Source organism: Nylanderia fulva, unplaced genomic scaffold (assembly GCF_048542155.1).
Source record: "Nylanderia fulva isolate GAGA-0341 unplaced genomic scaffold, ASM4854215v1 Scaffold3, whole genome shotgun sequence".
Classification (NCBI taxonomy): Eukaryota; Metazoa; Arthropoda; class Insecta; order Hymenoptera; family Formicidae; genus Nylanderia; species Nylanderia fulva.
In genome coordinates this window covers 8,532,823-8,550,432 of record NW_028190368.1, presented here as the reverse complement: position 1 = coordinate 8,550,432, position 17,610 = coordinate 8,532,823, and the positions used below count along the sequence as shown (strand labels likewise).

Here is a 17,610-nt window from a genome sequence, read left to right as displayed (position 1 = left end):
TTGTTCCATGAAAATATTTATTAAATAAATCTGCAAGTATATACTTGTATATAGGTATCGTCTTAAACAAGCAGCAGGATAGATTGCGAGAACCTTGAAGAGCCGCGCATATGGTTACACGATACGTGTTCGTGCATAGTGATTCATATCATAACGCGATCGATTCATAATTGCGTTTGCGTCGTAGATTTATTTATAAGCATAGCGCACTTCCGGAAACCTAAATACGGTAGCGAGATCGGTGAACCAATCCTGTATCATTGACCGTATAATAATGCATCGTTAATAATTAATGCAGATAATTATCACCTGACAAAAGAGCACATAAGTTGAAAAATTTTATATGTAATTTTTTACTAGACACATCGCATATAATATTATTTATCAAATTATAAGAGTAGCTAGAAGATATATATGTTATTTATTTTGAATCGTACAGTAACTTTCTTCAAATTCTAGTGCAATTTATACATACATATGTTGATGAAAAAGTTTGAGTTTTTTTTAAGATCAGATAAATTTTATATATGTAAAATTTTATTAAACAATATTTTGTGCGTATATCAATAATTTGATGCCTTCTGCCATCTTTCGGAGGGTTTCATTATTACTTTTTTAAACATTTTTTTCGGCGTTCAATTTCTTTCTTTACCGACCAAACTTTCGCTCGATTTATGTAGATGGCAGCACTAGCACGCAAATTTTCAAGTTTTGATAGTCGGTAAAGAAACGCTACATTACGTTATAAAAATAGAGCTTTTTTTATTCGTATCGCTGTGTTGAAAAAAAGTCATCTACAAGGTAAAAATATATAAATATTAATATTGCCATATTCTCGTGAGTCTTAAGTACTTTAAACACATGATTAAAACACTTTCTCTGAACATATTTTGAGTTATTCCAATCAATTAGAAGTTTACTAATATTTCTTTATTTCTTTCCAATTTTGTCTTTCAATGACCTCGATATTACGACTAAGATATATATTTTAACATTTTCAATTATCAAAGTGATTTTTAATTGCCCGAATGAGGTAGCGATCATGTAATATTTTTTTTCTACAGCGAAAATGTGCAAAATTTGCCATAGAATATTCGCAAATTTTTTTTACATTTCTTTTTCTAAATAAAATAAGCTAACATCGCTACTCTAGCGAAGAGCGAAGCATTCGGCGGAAGTAGTGCACCCCAAAGTAAGATGCGACCTCGAGAAATTCGAGAGGGCGAGAGCGAAAATCCCCCCGGCAACAGCGGCGGAGCAGAAGTTATCGCGCGCCTTTCCCAGCATCCGGAGCGGCCGACCAATAAGGTCGCTTGGCAACGAACGACGGGATGAGGCGACGCGCGCGATTGGTCGGCTGGCGCGCGCGAGTGGGGCGACACGCGTGGCGCAGGAACGGGAACACACAAGCGTTTTGCTCTCAATGTATCGGCGGACCTCCACGGCGCATGATCGCTCGGAGGGAGAGCTGCGTGCGCGGGCAGGTTTTTCCGGGTCGTTCGCCCTTGTCTGTTTACAACGAAAATTCGACGAGGGTAAAAGACGCGTTCTGTTTGCGAGACCGGAAGGAGAGTCGCGCGAAACGTCACTTCGCGAATTATACGTGCGCGAAAGTTGATCGCCGGCGAGGATGGCCAGCCCCCTGTTTGTCACGAGAAAGGATGCTAAGGGTTCCTCCAAAGGGTTCTAACCTTCCTCGGGGAGCTTGCGCTGTAGAAGGGGTATGAGGAGGAGGGGGAAAGCGAGACAGATGCGAGGTGCACGTTTCCCGCGCGACGCGCACGTGAGTACAGTGCGAAGTGAGTCGAGCGTTGCGTCAACATTCGCGAAACGTCATCCCGCCTTCGTTCAACTTGCAGCTCGCTTCGTGCGGGACGTGATTAATGTGAAAACGATCGGGGCCGTGAAATGATATTTTTTTGTGCCGATATCGAGAGGAATCGGTTTTCTTTTTTCGCGCAGGGTAGAGTCGCGAGTGAGAGACAGCTCGAGGATGTTTTGTGTCGTCGAATACGTGTGAGCTGTTGTTCATCGATCTCTATGGATTTATCGCGTCAAGAGATACGTCGCTTTCGTGAGAAAACGTCGTTTACGTTTCCGAGATTTAATCTGAGGATATCGATATGCTAACACGTCAGAAAAAAACTCCTAATTTATACATCGATATATTTGTCTCGTAAATACAGAAGTGTGATTTTTCCGATTATATATATCGCTTCTTAAATATTACAGTGATGCCATAAACAAAAGTCAACAGTAACCTAATTGAAGAAGAAAGATAAACAGGTATGAGAAACTGTTCTATATCCTTAGCTCATCGATGACCCGAGACAAATAATAAAGTGACCTTTGTTTGGTTAGAATCAGGCATACAACTGACCTTGTATACTATTGATGGCAACTTGCGAAGATGTCGCTGCCCCGGAAAGCGAGGTAGTCGCATTCGTGGTTGTTCCTGCGTGGAAGGATCTCGGTTGCGAGGTAATAAAACATCCCGAGCGCAATGGAGGAAGTCGAGAGCATGCACCAGACGCCGCACACCAGCGGGCACAATTCCCACGACAGCGTCGACAGCGGCTACCTGTCAATCCTGACGCCGCACACCTCGATATCCGGCTACAGGACCCGCTCGTCCTCCGGCGCTCTATTGTCCGCGAAGAAGCACTGCAGATTCCGCGCCGATCCGTTTCAGTGCGAGAAGACGCAGAGACGTCGTTCGAAGCTCAGTCACACGTTGAACGCCTCGGAGACCTCCGTCGAGTCGCAGGAGTCGGTGCTGGAACCTTCGTGCAATGTTACCCAGGGTCCGGGTCTGGCGCACTCGACGCCGAGCTGCGACAGCAACGCGGAAATTTTCAGGCTCAAGGACAAGAGGAACTGGAGGACCACGGTGCTCATCACTCCCGCGTCCCAGGATTTTCAACTCTGGTCGCCGCCACCGTCCCCGGCGATACCATCCTATTCTGACGTGGCCTCGGAGCCCGGAGTCCAGGAGGATGTGGAAATGAAGCTAGTCCATACGGAAGATAGATCGCAGGTCGCGACACCGCCGAGACTGAAAGCCGCGTCGCGGATCATAGTTTCGCCGGCCCGCAAGAGGAACGGCTCCACAATCACATCGGTGGAGAATAGGAAATTGAGCAAGCTGTATATTACGGAGCTGGCCACCGTAGCTGAGATCAAACCGAAAAGGCTGGACTTCGGTCACCGTGGCGTAACTCTGCGAAGCAATCGCAGAGCCACGTTGGATTATACCGGAAGGGAGAAGGTGGACTTCTTGTCTCTTCTGGGCGAGGAGAGCAACCACTTGAACTTGGTGTCGAAAATTCTGTCTTATCTCGGCGCCCCGGATTTGTGTTCGGTCAGTATGGTGTCCGCGGTTTGGAAGAGGATCTGCGAGAGTGATTTTTGTGCCAACGAGAGAAGAATGAGTTATATTCTGTGCAAGCAAAACATTAAGGAGAATCTGAGGATGATGAAGAAGGCGAAGCACGAGGAGGATATACAAATGAGTCCTAGGGGCAGACATTACGCCAGGAAGGGCTTCCTGCTGGATGTACAAAACTTGATTTGCGTTCAAGCGAAGGCGCCCAACAGCCCGCCTGTCTCGCCGAGCAAAGTCAAGTTTCACTCCTACGTCAAGGTAAGTCGCCAATTTACGTATACATAGATCTCATGGTGCTCTTTTAATTCAAATATCTGCTTACGGATAATAAAATTCAACTCGATTTATTTACAAATTAATAATAATTAAAAAATCATAGAGAGAAATGATCGATAAATCTAATGGAGGGAATATGAGTAGAAATTATTCCAAAGTAGGTATTTATTGAATCTTCAACTTCTATCATGTAATTGGTTTTTAAACGTGAAATATTACAAGAAATATTGCTGCATATAAAATATTGTTTGTATAGTGTTACAATTAATTTTTGTCTGCTTTAGAAATTCTATTTTTATTTAAAAAATTAGAGCTTATATTTACATGTTAGAGTTTAAATATTTGAAAAATATTTTTGCACATTACAATGCAATTTTGATAATTTTTCCGAACGAATTTTTATGATAGAATATAATTGTGAGAAAAATGTATCCAAGTTTCAAAGAACTATGTTGCATTACACTTCTTCTCAGGGTTCTCAGATGTTTGACACCCGCGAGAACAAGTAATGCATGTGTCATTCCGTCGAGAATCGTATTCGATGCGTTTATCTCATAACAGCGAGATAATTCGCAGTTGGTATCCGACCGAGAGATGCGATCATCTCTCTTTAATATGATACATATATCTTTAATTGAGTAATGATAATTTATAATAATTCGGGATATGGGGAAAATGACTGTTTTATCGAAAAAATCACGTTTACATTTTTGACAGCATTGCATTATCACTTTAAGATTTATAATAATACTAAGTAAGCTTGTTGTGATTATTCTGATTTAAATATGAATCGTCTATCTTGATTTATTAAAAATGATTTCATTATTTTGAATGCTTATATAAGTATCTCTTGACAGTATAATAAAGTTTTTTCTTTTAACTAACTGTAAGATCTACTCTAATTTATGTTTAATATTTTTTCTTCTACTGTTTTTATTAATATCGTAGTATTTTATTGATTTATTTATTTATTAATATTTTACTAATTTTCTTCTATTACTTTTATTAAAATAGTAAGATATTAACAAATAAATATAATAATAAAAAAATATTAAATAAAAACAAAATATAGAAGAAAATATATTAAACATAAATTGGTTGATTGGTAGATCTTATTTTTAGTACATATGTATATATCAATAAAATAATTACATATACTAAAAATAATTTAATATGAAAACTAATGAACTAATTTCTCTCTTAAAATAATAATTTGATATAATTTAATGTGTGCACTCAAAAAAATTATTAACTTGACTACATCTTTCAACTAAATTATATACTATTTATTATTTGAATATATATTAGTATTTAAGTCAAATATACGTTTTGTTAGATTTAATATGTTATATTTAATTTAAATATTTTTATATGTTTAATTAACAAAATAATATTTAGTTGAAAGGTTTAATCAAGTTAGGTAAATTTTTTTCTCAATGTATATATTTATACAACGCACACACTAGGCGTATCAAATTGTCTTATGAAAAAATATTGCATTTATTATTAACGTTAAATAATTAAAAATTGGTCAGAAATCATTAATCTGATTTTTATGTGGTGATTTTGTATGATAAACTAGACAATCATATTACGTGCATAATGCGCGGTATTTTAATCGCGATGACAAATGCACCTTCCCATTGCGTTGCTTAATTACGACGCATATACATATATAATTAATTAATAGTCGAGCTATGTTGCACACAACCAGTTGCTTTTTTAGACAGTATGAAACACAGCGGTAGCATCGGCGATCCGAAAGTTGCGTCAGGTGTGTTTAAATCCGTAATTAAGAATACCGATTCGACCTGTACCTCTTCGTTTCAGCGCTCGTAATTTTAGCGAGAGCGGAAACACGACAGCTAATTATCAGTCAGCGATAATCGATGGGTCGGTAGTCTCGAGATTTCCTCTTCACTTTAAATTGGTATTCGCATCTTTCGCGCACGCGAAATCGAACCGCGCTCGGATAATTGTTTCGATTGTGAGATCATTACTTTGACATTGATTTATCGTCATATTGGCTTTGAGCCGCCGCGAGGGATAATTGCTTCGTGGGGTCGTTAAGACCGGAGATAAGCGAAATCCGTCAACGGTGTGCAGAATTTGACAGATGTTCCTTTCTCATTGATGAGACTTGCTATTTTGTATAATTTCATACACGGCAATTGAAATTCATATTGCGATATTATATTTGGGTACAATATGAAACGCATTTAACGCATTCAATTGCACAAAATACTTTATACAATTTTATTTATGGAATAAAAAATTGAACAATGCAGTAGCATAACATTTTTAGATTTATTATGTAATAAACAGATAGATCGAATAAATTTATTTTTTTTTTTTTCAAGAAAATTCGTAACAAATAAATTGTGTAGATATAAATTTATATTATACAATATTATACGTTGTTTAAAGGACGTCCATATTAGAGAAATCTTAAAACTTAAATGTTAACTTAAATTTCTTACATATCCTATAGAGAGAGCATTTTCTCTTATTGGAAGAATTTTATAAGTGTCTCTGATTAACATATATTTATCACAATAAAAAATATTAATATGTACATAGTAAAATTAATCTATAACATATATTTTATATCTTATTGCGGTAAATATTAATTAGAGAAATTTTTACAAAATTCTACCAATATTGTCATACGATTCTAAGAGAAAATTCTGTCCGTGTAAATTTACGAATTTATTTGCAAAACGCGAATGAGTCTCATAATACCGCGAGGAGGATTACGACAGGCGTTCAAACTTTATGTAATATTTATGAATATCCTGTGGCATGTTGTGTCATTTCCGCGCAAATGTTCCCATTACATTCCCACGTACGGTTCCGCTGAATCTCCATAAACTTGCAGGCGCGCGCGCTTCGAGCCGAAGCGGCGGGACAAACGCGATGATTTACTCGCGGAAATCAGTCAGACGAGCAGCGTGAAGAATCGGTGACAGTGATGTACGTGCTTTCTTGTTCCCGTCGTCGCCGTGGCTACCTGCCCGCCGGCCATTCTCCGTTCACTTTCTCTCTCTTTCTCTTGTTAAACGAGCTATGCATTCCTCTTCTTCGCATTAAAAATTGCGATAGCGAATGCAAGTGGCATACCTAGAGGATTCTTTGTTGCTCGCACGAAACGATAGGTGAAGCTCATCGTTCGCGCTCATGTCAAAGTCGGTGCCGAGCACACTTCTTTATCGTAGAGAAAAGCTCGACGACGATAAAGCACTCACTGTTGACCTGCACGCGTATTGCATTCCAATTATCACTTGTAAAAGCTCGTGATTATTGACGTTCAAATTTTCGAAGACAATATCTTTTCAAATACGCGCAATATAAATGATTAACTTAAAATATTGCAGTCAATTTTCGTCGAGAAAAGATATTTTTTACATCGTTAATTTCTGACATAAAAGTTATTACATATATTATAATCTTTTTCAGATTTTATTACCAAATTATGATTAGAATTATAAATCATATTTTATTTTTTTTTGCTTGGATAATATTTTGTTCAAAATAAAATGAGGTATAAAGAAGCGCCGGTAATCGAGTTTTTAAAAAATAGTTATACACACACATTGTAACGTAAAAAATTGCGATACAAGAAGGCGGCCGGATCGTAAATAAATTCGAGTCGCAACACGTTGCGGAGAAAACTTGGACGTTAACGTTCACGAACGGATATGCAACGTAGTTTTAATGCTCTCTCACCAAAATTGAGTCTGGCGGGCGATATATCAGAGTGAGAGAATTCGTTTCCTCCTGCACATCTCCAGAGAACCGTGTTAGCGCTCGTTTCTTCTCTGGATCGCAAATCGCCTGAAGCGAAAACCGGCCACAGAGAAACAATGCGAATATATATTATAGTATCTGGTACTAAAACAAAAGGCGGGAAGAAAACCTTTAATCTTTTACGACAGTGCGAGACAATCCAAATTACGAGAGTGTAATGCGAGGAAAAATTATTTTTATATACCACAAAACTTATACAAATATTATATACTGTGTGCAGATGAAAGTATTAATATTAATTTAAATACGCTATTGAAATTAAGCTTGGATTTATCTTAATTTTTAAAAAATTTTATTTTTTATATTCAACACTTTTGCTTTGTTTAAATATCATATATTTAAATTGCGAAAGTAATTTTTTATAATTTTATATTATTGCATGGTCGATATTAGGTTCTCTCACAGAATTGTGAATGTTGAAAAATCCGAGAACGATTTTTTATTTCTCATCACATGCTCATGCATATATCTGATTACTTTGACGTCCTTAAACTTCAACCGGCCTTGCGGGATGCCGTAGAAAGTTCCGTTCACGGTGAACCGTTTATGAGAATGAAGGCGCCAACATCCCTTTCTTGATCGTTCTGTCAGCATTTTATTATTAAGTGACGTACTGGACGATTAAAAGTGTAAAATCTGCGATTGCTCATTTAATTTCTATAATCGCTATGACGAGTACATCAGTCCTTAAAATTTACATTCTTTCTTTTCATTTGCAATTCAAAATTTTTACTCCTTACCTTCAGAAAGGAATAAAGAAATACATCATTTTTGTCTTTTAAAAAATATCTTAAAATTAAATTTTTTTTGACAAAGTAATAAAATCACATTTCCGACTAGTAATATCTGTCTTTTTATCATGATTAGGGGGAAATTAATTTCACACTCGCTATAACGAGTATACATCAGTCCTTAAAACTTACATTCTTTCTTTTCATTTGCAATTTAAATTTTATTCATTATGCGTAGATCAATTTTTACTTCTTACCTTTAGAAATAGGAATAAAGAAATAAATAATTTTTGTCTATTAAAAAATATCTTAAAATTAAATTTTTTTTGACAAAATAATAAAATCACATTTCCGGCTAATAACATCTGTCTTTTTATCATGATTCGGGGGGGAATTAATTTCACAACGAACCGGACGAAGGATAGTCCCGCAAGGAGAGGAAGGGCGATTTTCAAAAGGAAGGAAGGAAGGAATTGTTCCTTAATTAGCAACGGCTACGAAGGGTTCGTTGCTGCTCGTTGAGTAGCTGTCTAACGTTGTTGACCGCGTCAGGTGCGAGTGTTTCCTGTGAAAAAAAGACTCCTTGCACAGTCCCTTTTTCCGGTGGGTGTCTTGACAATTTCACAGAGAACGCGCTAGAATCCAGTCGAGCAAGTCTTCTGCGTTTCGGGTTTGGAAAGAGAAAAATTGACATTAGAACGACTGTCTATATAATTTCAATCGCGATATTATATAGCGCAATAAAGATTTATAGTTTTTAAAGGGATAGATTCTTTTGAAATTTTTTAAAACCACATTAAAGCTCTAAAGTAAAAAAAATTATATATTTGATATATATAATATTTTGCAATGTTATTTTTTTACATGACAGGCACAACTTGAGGAATTTCCTATAGCTTTCTTGGGTTGCGTTGTTTCTCAAATGATTAATTCATTTAATTTCGGAGCACTTATCAAGCAGTTATTTTTTTACACGTATATATTTGACAGGTACAACTTGAGGAATTTCCTATAGCTTTCCTGGGTTGTGTTGTTTCTCAAATGATTAATTCATTTAATTTCGGAGCACTTATCAAGCAGTAATATACGATTATTTTAATGAGTCGAAATCGCGAATGAGGAAGAATCTTCTTCCTGTTTGTTCATTATTTTACGTTTTATTTTCCCGCGCAACGGTTCCACAGTAGTATCGTCATATGTCCATATTACCCACTGCTTTGTAGCACCTGGCCAGGTGCACCGGGCCGATCGTTTCTCTCTCTCCTTCTGTATCTTTTTTCTTTCTCACCTTCTCTCGTTGCGTGCTTCGCGGAGCGTAAAGCAGTCCGACAACGGACAACAGAAAGACCGTTTTATACACGAAGTACGCGCGAGTAAGCCACGCGTACTGTCATCGTGTGAAGTACACGTGGCGCACGACAACTTCCAACTTATTTGCATTGTTAATCTTCGCCTAATTTCGTTTCGAATCGATCCCTGGACTCGATGAATTGATATTTGCTTACGCAAAGAATTATTTATTAAAATTTCTCTTCTGTGTAAAATCTTATATATCTTATGAGAAATTATAATAGAAGATTAAATATTACCCTCTTATATAATTATGTCATTCATAAAATTTGTATATTGGTATAATTTATATTTTCCAAATTTAATTTTTTAAAGATACCCATATAACGAGGTTGACTTAAAATAAATATAAAAATGATTAAATAAATACATGAGATTTTTTCAAAATATTTTGTGTCGCATTATAGACAATACAAAATTAAAGTTTATGAAATATTGAGCATTCTTTACGAGATATATTCTTTGATCTTATTCTTAAAATGAGAAGAATACTTCCTCGAAAATACGTTAGTCTTTGCTATTCATCTTTGTGTTCGATATGAACTCAGGGTCGCGCGATTGATAGTTATCAGTATCGCGATTTCTCTTCCGTTCACCCTCCTAATTCTTTCTCTTTTCTTATGCACTCGCACATATGCACATCGTGTATAAGATTTCCAAGACGAGTCACAGGCAAAACCCCCCAGCTGCACGATGGTCCGCTCGTCGTTTCGGTAAAAAGACCAGGAATGTTTCGATAGACCCCGATAAATGCATTAAATTGAATGCCCGACTACTTTAAATCTTTACCTCTCAACACAATGGCTCCTTTTAAAGATGCCGCTACAGCTTCTGCGAATCGTATGCATGCGCATTTTAATGTACATTGTGACTTAGAGACCATTATTTATCGCTACGAAAAAGCTAAAGATATTTAAATTAAACAGATTAATTTTTTTCTGAGAAAACATGAGTGAAATTAAGAAAATATTTAATATTTCTTACTAATAAATATTATTGCACGAACAAAGTATTCTTTATTTACAAATGTCAACTTTTGAGAAAGAGAAAGAGAGAAAACGTTGAATTAAATTACATTTTAATTTGAATTATCAATAATTGTTTATATTAATTTAGGTTTCGATCTTTTGATATTTTGAAATGCTGAAACAAAAATCTAATGTAATAATTTGATTTATTGCATTGTTAATAATAAAATAAAATTATAATGGAAAGCAAATATATTCTAAATTACCAAAGTTATAAAACTTTTATGCAGTTGGTTTATAATAATTTGCAATTTGAAACTATTTTTACTGCGTTTTGGCTGATTGGTGGTTGATTAAGGTTGCATGTAGACTGTCTTGTGCAGATAGTTATTTTACATGACATAATAAAAAGAAAAAGGGCGCGAAAGGTTATTATGTATCCTCCCAAAGATGAGAGCAGACTTATGATTATACGAACCCCTCAGTCCTATGATCTTCTCAAAGTCGTACAGGCGTGGGCAAAAGCAAAAGCTTGTGATTCGATTCATCGATAAATGCATTAAATCATACGATAGATTGCATCGTATATCCGCGTCGTGCAATTAGATTTCTTCAAGGAGTAATTTGCCATATTGGAACACGAAGTAGTATGCGTTCGTTACAAGATACACTGTAAAAAAAATATGTAAAATTACATTTGAAATATGTAAAATGACATAAATAATAAATGTAAAATTACATGATAAATAATGAAAGGTAAACATTTCTGTTATTTATCGTGTAATTTTACACTTATTATTTAAGTAATTTTACATATTTTTGTGTAATATATTACATATTTTTTTACAGTGTATATTAATTACGATAATAGGTATTATTGGCAATTTGAACGCAAATAAAATCATTAAGTACTGATTGAAAATGCAAACGACGATATTTCTCGTAAATGCACTCGGTATAAAAAATTACGTGAGCAAGAATTATGCTAGGTCTCTAAACTCGTAAAGAGGATAAATATATCGTCGATCGCACCTGTCACGTGATTAGATAAGATTCCTTCAAATATATCCATCGTTAAGCTATTTTTAAGTCGGGCACTCTTTGAGTCTTCCAATAATAAATTAAGCATTAAAGTATGATCGTTCCGTAGATATTTAAAGCCAATCAAGAGTATACACTATAATAACGCGAAGAGAAAATAATGATTAGAGTCTTATTTATAACTTGCACACTTACAATTTTACTTTGAAGCATAGTAGAAATCCTTGATGCAATATCTGTTACAGATCAATGCTATCAATAATATATCTTTAGAACAATAACGTTAAAAATATAACGCTCTACAAATATTATACAGATTTATATTAATAGTTGTATGTAATTTCGGTTCTTTAAGTCATAGAAAATATTTATGCTTATTTTCTCCCCCTAAATATTTATAATTATTATATAAGTTTTTATTTATTTATGACACAAGTTTAAAATAACCTTTGAATCAAATATAAAATACATTGATAAAAAATGCAATGAAATAATTATTGCAATGGATGTTAAAAAACTGCACATATTTAGACTTTTATAGTTTGAAATGAAAACTGATAGTTTGCATACGAGAATAATGCATGTGCGCAGCTGTCGCTGATGCAGCCGCTTTTCCTCGGCTCGTTAATCTGCACGGATATGCAGGTAGTGACATTAAAATGTCTCTATAACGCGTGACCTTTTATAAGATGTTCATCGTTCCGTGGTTCCCTTTCCTTGGAAAAAAGTAGCCGATAGTTGACATATGCCAGAACAATGTGCAAATATTTAATTTTTTGCTAATACTTATTGAAAGGATAAGTAAATAGAAGATACAAGGTAAAGAAAAAAAGAATATACTCCACATTTGAAGAAAAATACTATTTGTTAAAATCAATGAGAACTTGACAATAAAAGAAAATTTAAAGTAAAACATTTAATAAAATTATTTAGAAAAATATAGACTCAGACTTTGATAAAGTAGAAATATTTTATTCCTAAAATATAATTATAGGAATAATAAAAAAGATGAAATGGCTTTTTTATGAATATATCTTAAATTTTTTATTATTTTCATTATTTTTTATTATCAAAATAAGCTGATATTCTATGACTTAAAGTGCAAGGTGGAGACTGTTGCAGGTTGCAGACATGCAGAAATATGCAACTAATCGTATAAATTTTAAAAACAATATTACAAGTAGTTTTTTTATTACGTAAATGAAGTAAGCTATGTAATTAAAGCTTTAGAAAAATTATTATACATAAATAAATATGAAAAATTATAAATATTAAATCATATAACTATGAAATACTTAATATGTATATTTACACAAGTTTTTTAAAAATTTATTTTATTTTATTTTATTTTTGATAAAATTTAGTTATGCAAAGGATGCAAATTGAAAAGTTTACTGCTAAATGTTTGTAAGAAAATTGTAATGAAAAACCTACATGTTTTTAAGTATTTTATGAATCAAAAAAATGATACAATATCGTAGATTAGAGATATCGAAAAGTTAGCAAAGAGGCATCTATAGTTTTAAAAGATCTAGATGTGTATACATATAATTTATAGCCAGCAACGATGTGTACGAGATAGTCACCTAACTCTCCTCTCTTCGAAAAAGAACCCATATATCTCATCACTCGTTTTAGGAAAAGGTCAAACCCTCAAGAGTAGGACGACATAAGAAGCAAACCCTCTTTTCATTAGTTCTTTTCTTGTTATTTACACTTCGATCAGCGACATAATTTATAATACCAAACTTTGCATGATACGTATTAAAAACATCAGCTGTCATAACGAAAAAATGTATTCATTTTTTACCATAAAATAGAAAAAAAAAACATGATACTAAAAAATCTAATCTAATATATAATAATATAAAGAAAGTATTGAAAAATTATATAAATATTACTTTGAAAAAAAATACATGTAATAAAACTTACCTTGAATAATATATTAATAATAGATTTTATCAAAAATAAATAATTAATATACTTACAGTATATTCTATCAATTATAAAAATATAAAATAACCATAAATATTAATATGAATCGTGATTTATTAATAAAAATTAATAGTTTTGATATAGAATTTTGGCACATGTTTAATGAACTTTTTCGCATTTTTTATACAAGCTATTCATTGAGTAAGTTGTTATAATTTTAAAATACTGATGGAAATTAAAACAATAGTATTAATTTTTATTATTTAGTATAAAAAATTTTATTTATATTTATGACATCGAAAAAAAATAGGAACTGTGTAGTTTATCGGATACAGCTCGGTGGTTGCATTCATTCGTATATAATTAATCATGTTACGAGTGCGAGAAATGCATCGATACACGCATGTTAGAATGGCTAGTCGTGTATTCGCGCGAGAGAATACAAAGTGGAACTGCGTGAATACATCTCATTTTCTACGTGTCAAATTTCATTGTCACTCACTCGGCCTGTTATTTCACACAGACTAACGCTGCTCATTGTATGCCCGGGCTTTGTCAATTGCGAAGAATAATCGTCTTCGCGATTCACGTGACTTCGCCGCGATATTTTGCTACTTGAAAACAATAGTGAATTGAATTCGCGTTAGTTGGAATTTTTTATCAAATAAAATAAATTTATAAATTCTGTTATAATTATTTATTATAAATTCCTGATCAAAATAATTTATAACAAAATTATTTTCTTCTTCCAATAATAAAGAATGAGATCAAAAACGAAATATTAAATGCTGAATTGTGAATTTATTTTAATTTTATCATTAAATTTTTTTATTTCTCCAAATAAAACAAGTTCTTTCAAAATTCCTTAATTAAAAATAATGAAACAATGTTTTATTCTTCCAGTTTATCTCCTTCCATTATATTCTTCCGGAACAAATACGTTTCCTTGGAATGCAATATTAATTCTATGAATAGGTAATTACTCAGGGCTTCTTCACATACAATATCCCTTTTTAGCACCAATTTTTTCCTAAATTTATTCGAGACTCGGATATAAGCAATCGTTAGATTTTTATATAAAATACATTATGCATATATCTTGTTTGCCTTGTATCAAATGTAAGAATGACGAAGAACTGTTCAAAAGCATACAAAAACCCGAAGGTTGACGTGAATAAAGACTGACTCTTAATAAGGGGATTTACATAATTGTCCGTTAATAATAGTGTTAATGCAGCTTTTTTTTGATAAATTGACATCGTAATCAGTCTAGATAGAAATTTTTTATTGAAATATCGGGCACTTTGCGTATTTTAAATTCACACCATATATAATGTAGCCTACAAAAAACAAAAATAATTTGTAAGGCTTTAAACTTTTCTTTGAATTGCACTTCTTATTTTGCAAGCTCCAAAAAGCAAAAGTTTTATTATAATAATTATTTAAAAAATCCACAGAATTTAATATGGAATCACAAAACTTTTCAAAATAGAAAAAATCTTTTATAAGTTTACTGAAATTGTGGAGCACGTATCTCGCAAGTCCTTTTCTTCATACTTGATCCGATAAAAAGAATTTAATCGACGGTATTGAATACTCCGTATTTGTTACTCCTGATTAAAAAAAAAATTTAATTATTATATCTATTAATTTGTAATTTAATATTCTCGTTAAATAGTTCTTATTTTTATAAAAGCTGTGGGACCAATCTAGAAGAAATTATTATATTTTTGTATCGATATTTATTTAAAGTTTCTTCTTGCCATATTTTTCAGATGATCTCATTACATCTTGACATTTATTTTCTGCAGATAAGGTTCACCCATTAAAGTTAATTCGGAGCGATAAACGACTAATTTCTTTTCCAAAAGGCAATTATCAAAACAGTGATTTCTTAACGTATTGATTAATATCTATAAAAAACATGGATCTGTCATTCGACGATTATGCAACCGAGAAATAGTTTGTGAAAATGTGTTGTAGCGACAGAATTTCGGTGCCGCTACTTCCGGTGATATGAGAAAATTAAGAGAGGCCTTTCTAATCTCCAGAATTTTATCTCGCATAGTAACAACCGTGTGTTAGCGCCGAAACCCTTTAACCCTTTCGTGAACAGATAGCGGATAGTTAAAAAGCTATAGATTTATTGCACTCTCATATAAATAAGTGTTTTTGTTATATACCTGTTCGCGCACCTGATTTTTTATTTCAGTCTAAAATTATAGCTAATTTGTTAATACATTCTTAAAAAATTTTTTTCTTTGTAAGATCTCATAAATATGAAAATATTAGAAGAAATATGAAATAGCAAAGTATAAAAATAGGGTAAAGATAAAGAGAAATATATGTTTGAAATACTTTTTCTTTTATTCCGAAAGGCAAAATAATTTTGTTATAAACAATTTTGCGTTTATTATTTAGTTACTTGATAGAAAATATCAATGTACATCACGATTCATATTATTCATTTATTATATATTTATTTACTTATTATAGTGTAGATATTTTTTCTATATTAAAAAATATATTTTCGTACATCTTTCTTGTTTGCGTTGCATATGTGTATAAATGATACAACAAATTATTTAAAAAATTTCTTTTTTTTATTTGGTATTGTAGAAACTCAAGACAATTTGTAGTGATCTCTAACATAAAAAAATTAATTCTTTTGTCTTAAGCTCAATTATTTTTGGCGAATTCGTCTCAAGTAGAGATGTTCGAGAGAGATAAAATCATAAAGCAAAATATGCTTGTAAATATAAATATATAAATAAAAAAAAGGAAAAATACGAGAGCGAAGGAGGGAAAAAGAGTGCTTTATATAAGTGTAGAAAAGAAGGAGCGATAGCTCTCTGAAGAAAAATAGGAACGAAGGAATGTATAGCAGCTGCCCCTAGTCCTTATGGGCTTTTGCTTTTGAAAACCTCTGGTTAGCGAGAGATAGTAATCCAATACATTACGAAGGGAAGCAAGATGGAGAGAAACCGACAACGAAAAGGAAAGAGAACGAGAGGCTTCTAAAGGAAAAAGAGAACGCGCGATCAGAAACCTCCCCTGCGTGGAAGGATAAACCTTGGTAAAGCGACAGCTGTGCAGCACGGAGGGTTTTTGTCGGGGCAAAATCTCTTTCTTTCCTTCTTTTATTCCTTGCAACATCTCCATCTCTCTCGTTCTGCCTCCTTTCTCCATTCAGGTGACAGTTGCGATACTATAAATTTTTTATCTGTGACCTAGACTAAATTCTCACGCGATTATCAAAATCAGTTTTGTAGATACAAGTAAAAACAAGACTTCAACTTTTATTGACATTAACTTTGATATAGATAATCCGTGATAAAACACAAGCTTAGCAACAGCAAGAGTATTGATAGGTCAATGACAATCTTTTTTATTTTTATGAAGGAAGAAAGAATTTTTAAATGTTTTAATAATGTGCTAGAATGTCATTTAATTGAATCCACGATTCATATATTTGTTTCATTACAAAGTTGCATGAGAGATAAATGCGAAATTGTTCGCATTATAAACTACGTATGCCAATCAAAAAAACATACATAGATTTACTTGATAAAGTATCTTTCCGAATCGAGGAATGCATATTGTAAAATCATAATAGGGGATGCAGTTTCTTCATTTCATGCACGTATACGCACTTGTAAACATCTTTGCGTATTAACCAACAGAAATAATATTCAACGACTGATGAGTCACGATTTCAAACGATGGTATTAACCGCACATTCTGATTGCTGGACCGGGACACACACAGTACTCATTGTTGGGGTCATATCACGTATAGCTTATCTCTGCGTATGATTATTTATTATACTATTTGGAGCGCTCGTCTGGCTTATACGCACCGCGAAAGTCAGTTCTAAGCCATTCACTTGAGATCAACCTTTGTAATTTCCGCTTTCATTTTTTCAAACTGGGATGCATTAATTTTTAACAATGACTTATATTTTTGATGACTTTACATTTATAATGTAAGACTCGTCTCTTGCGTTATAAATATATAAAAAGTTTAAAAATTAAGAAGGAAAAAAAATGTATATTTAATTAAAAAAAATTGTTTTCAATTTTTTGCAATATCAGTTCAAGTCACTATGAAACTGTCT

The 17,610-nt window shown here is 33.2% G+C and overlaps 1 protein-coding gene across 1 annotated transcript in view; it reads left to right on the top strand.

Annotated features, from left to right (window-relative positions):
- The first annotated feature begins 1,438 nt into the window (after positions 1 to 1,438).
- Positions 1,439 to 17,610, top strand: part of LOC114941778 (uncharacterized) — a 41,988-nt gene continuing 25,816 nt past the window's right edge. The window contains exons 1-2 of the mRNA XM_029316903.2: positions 1,439 to 2,286; positions 2,362 to 3,643. Of these exons, the coding sequence (XP_029172736.1) occupies positions 2,504 to 3,643 (1,140 nt within the window). The 5' untranslated portion in view covers positions 1,439 to 2,286; positions 2,362 to 2,503. The remainder of the gene's footprint in view (positions 2,287 to 2,361; positions 3,644 to 17,610) is intronic.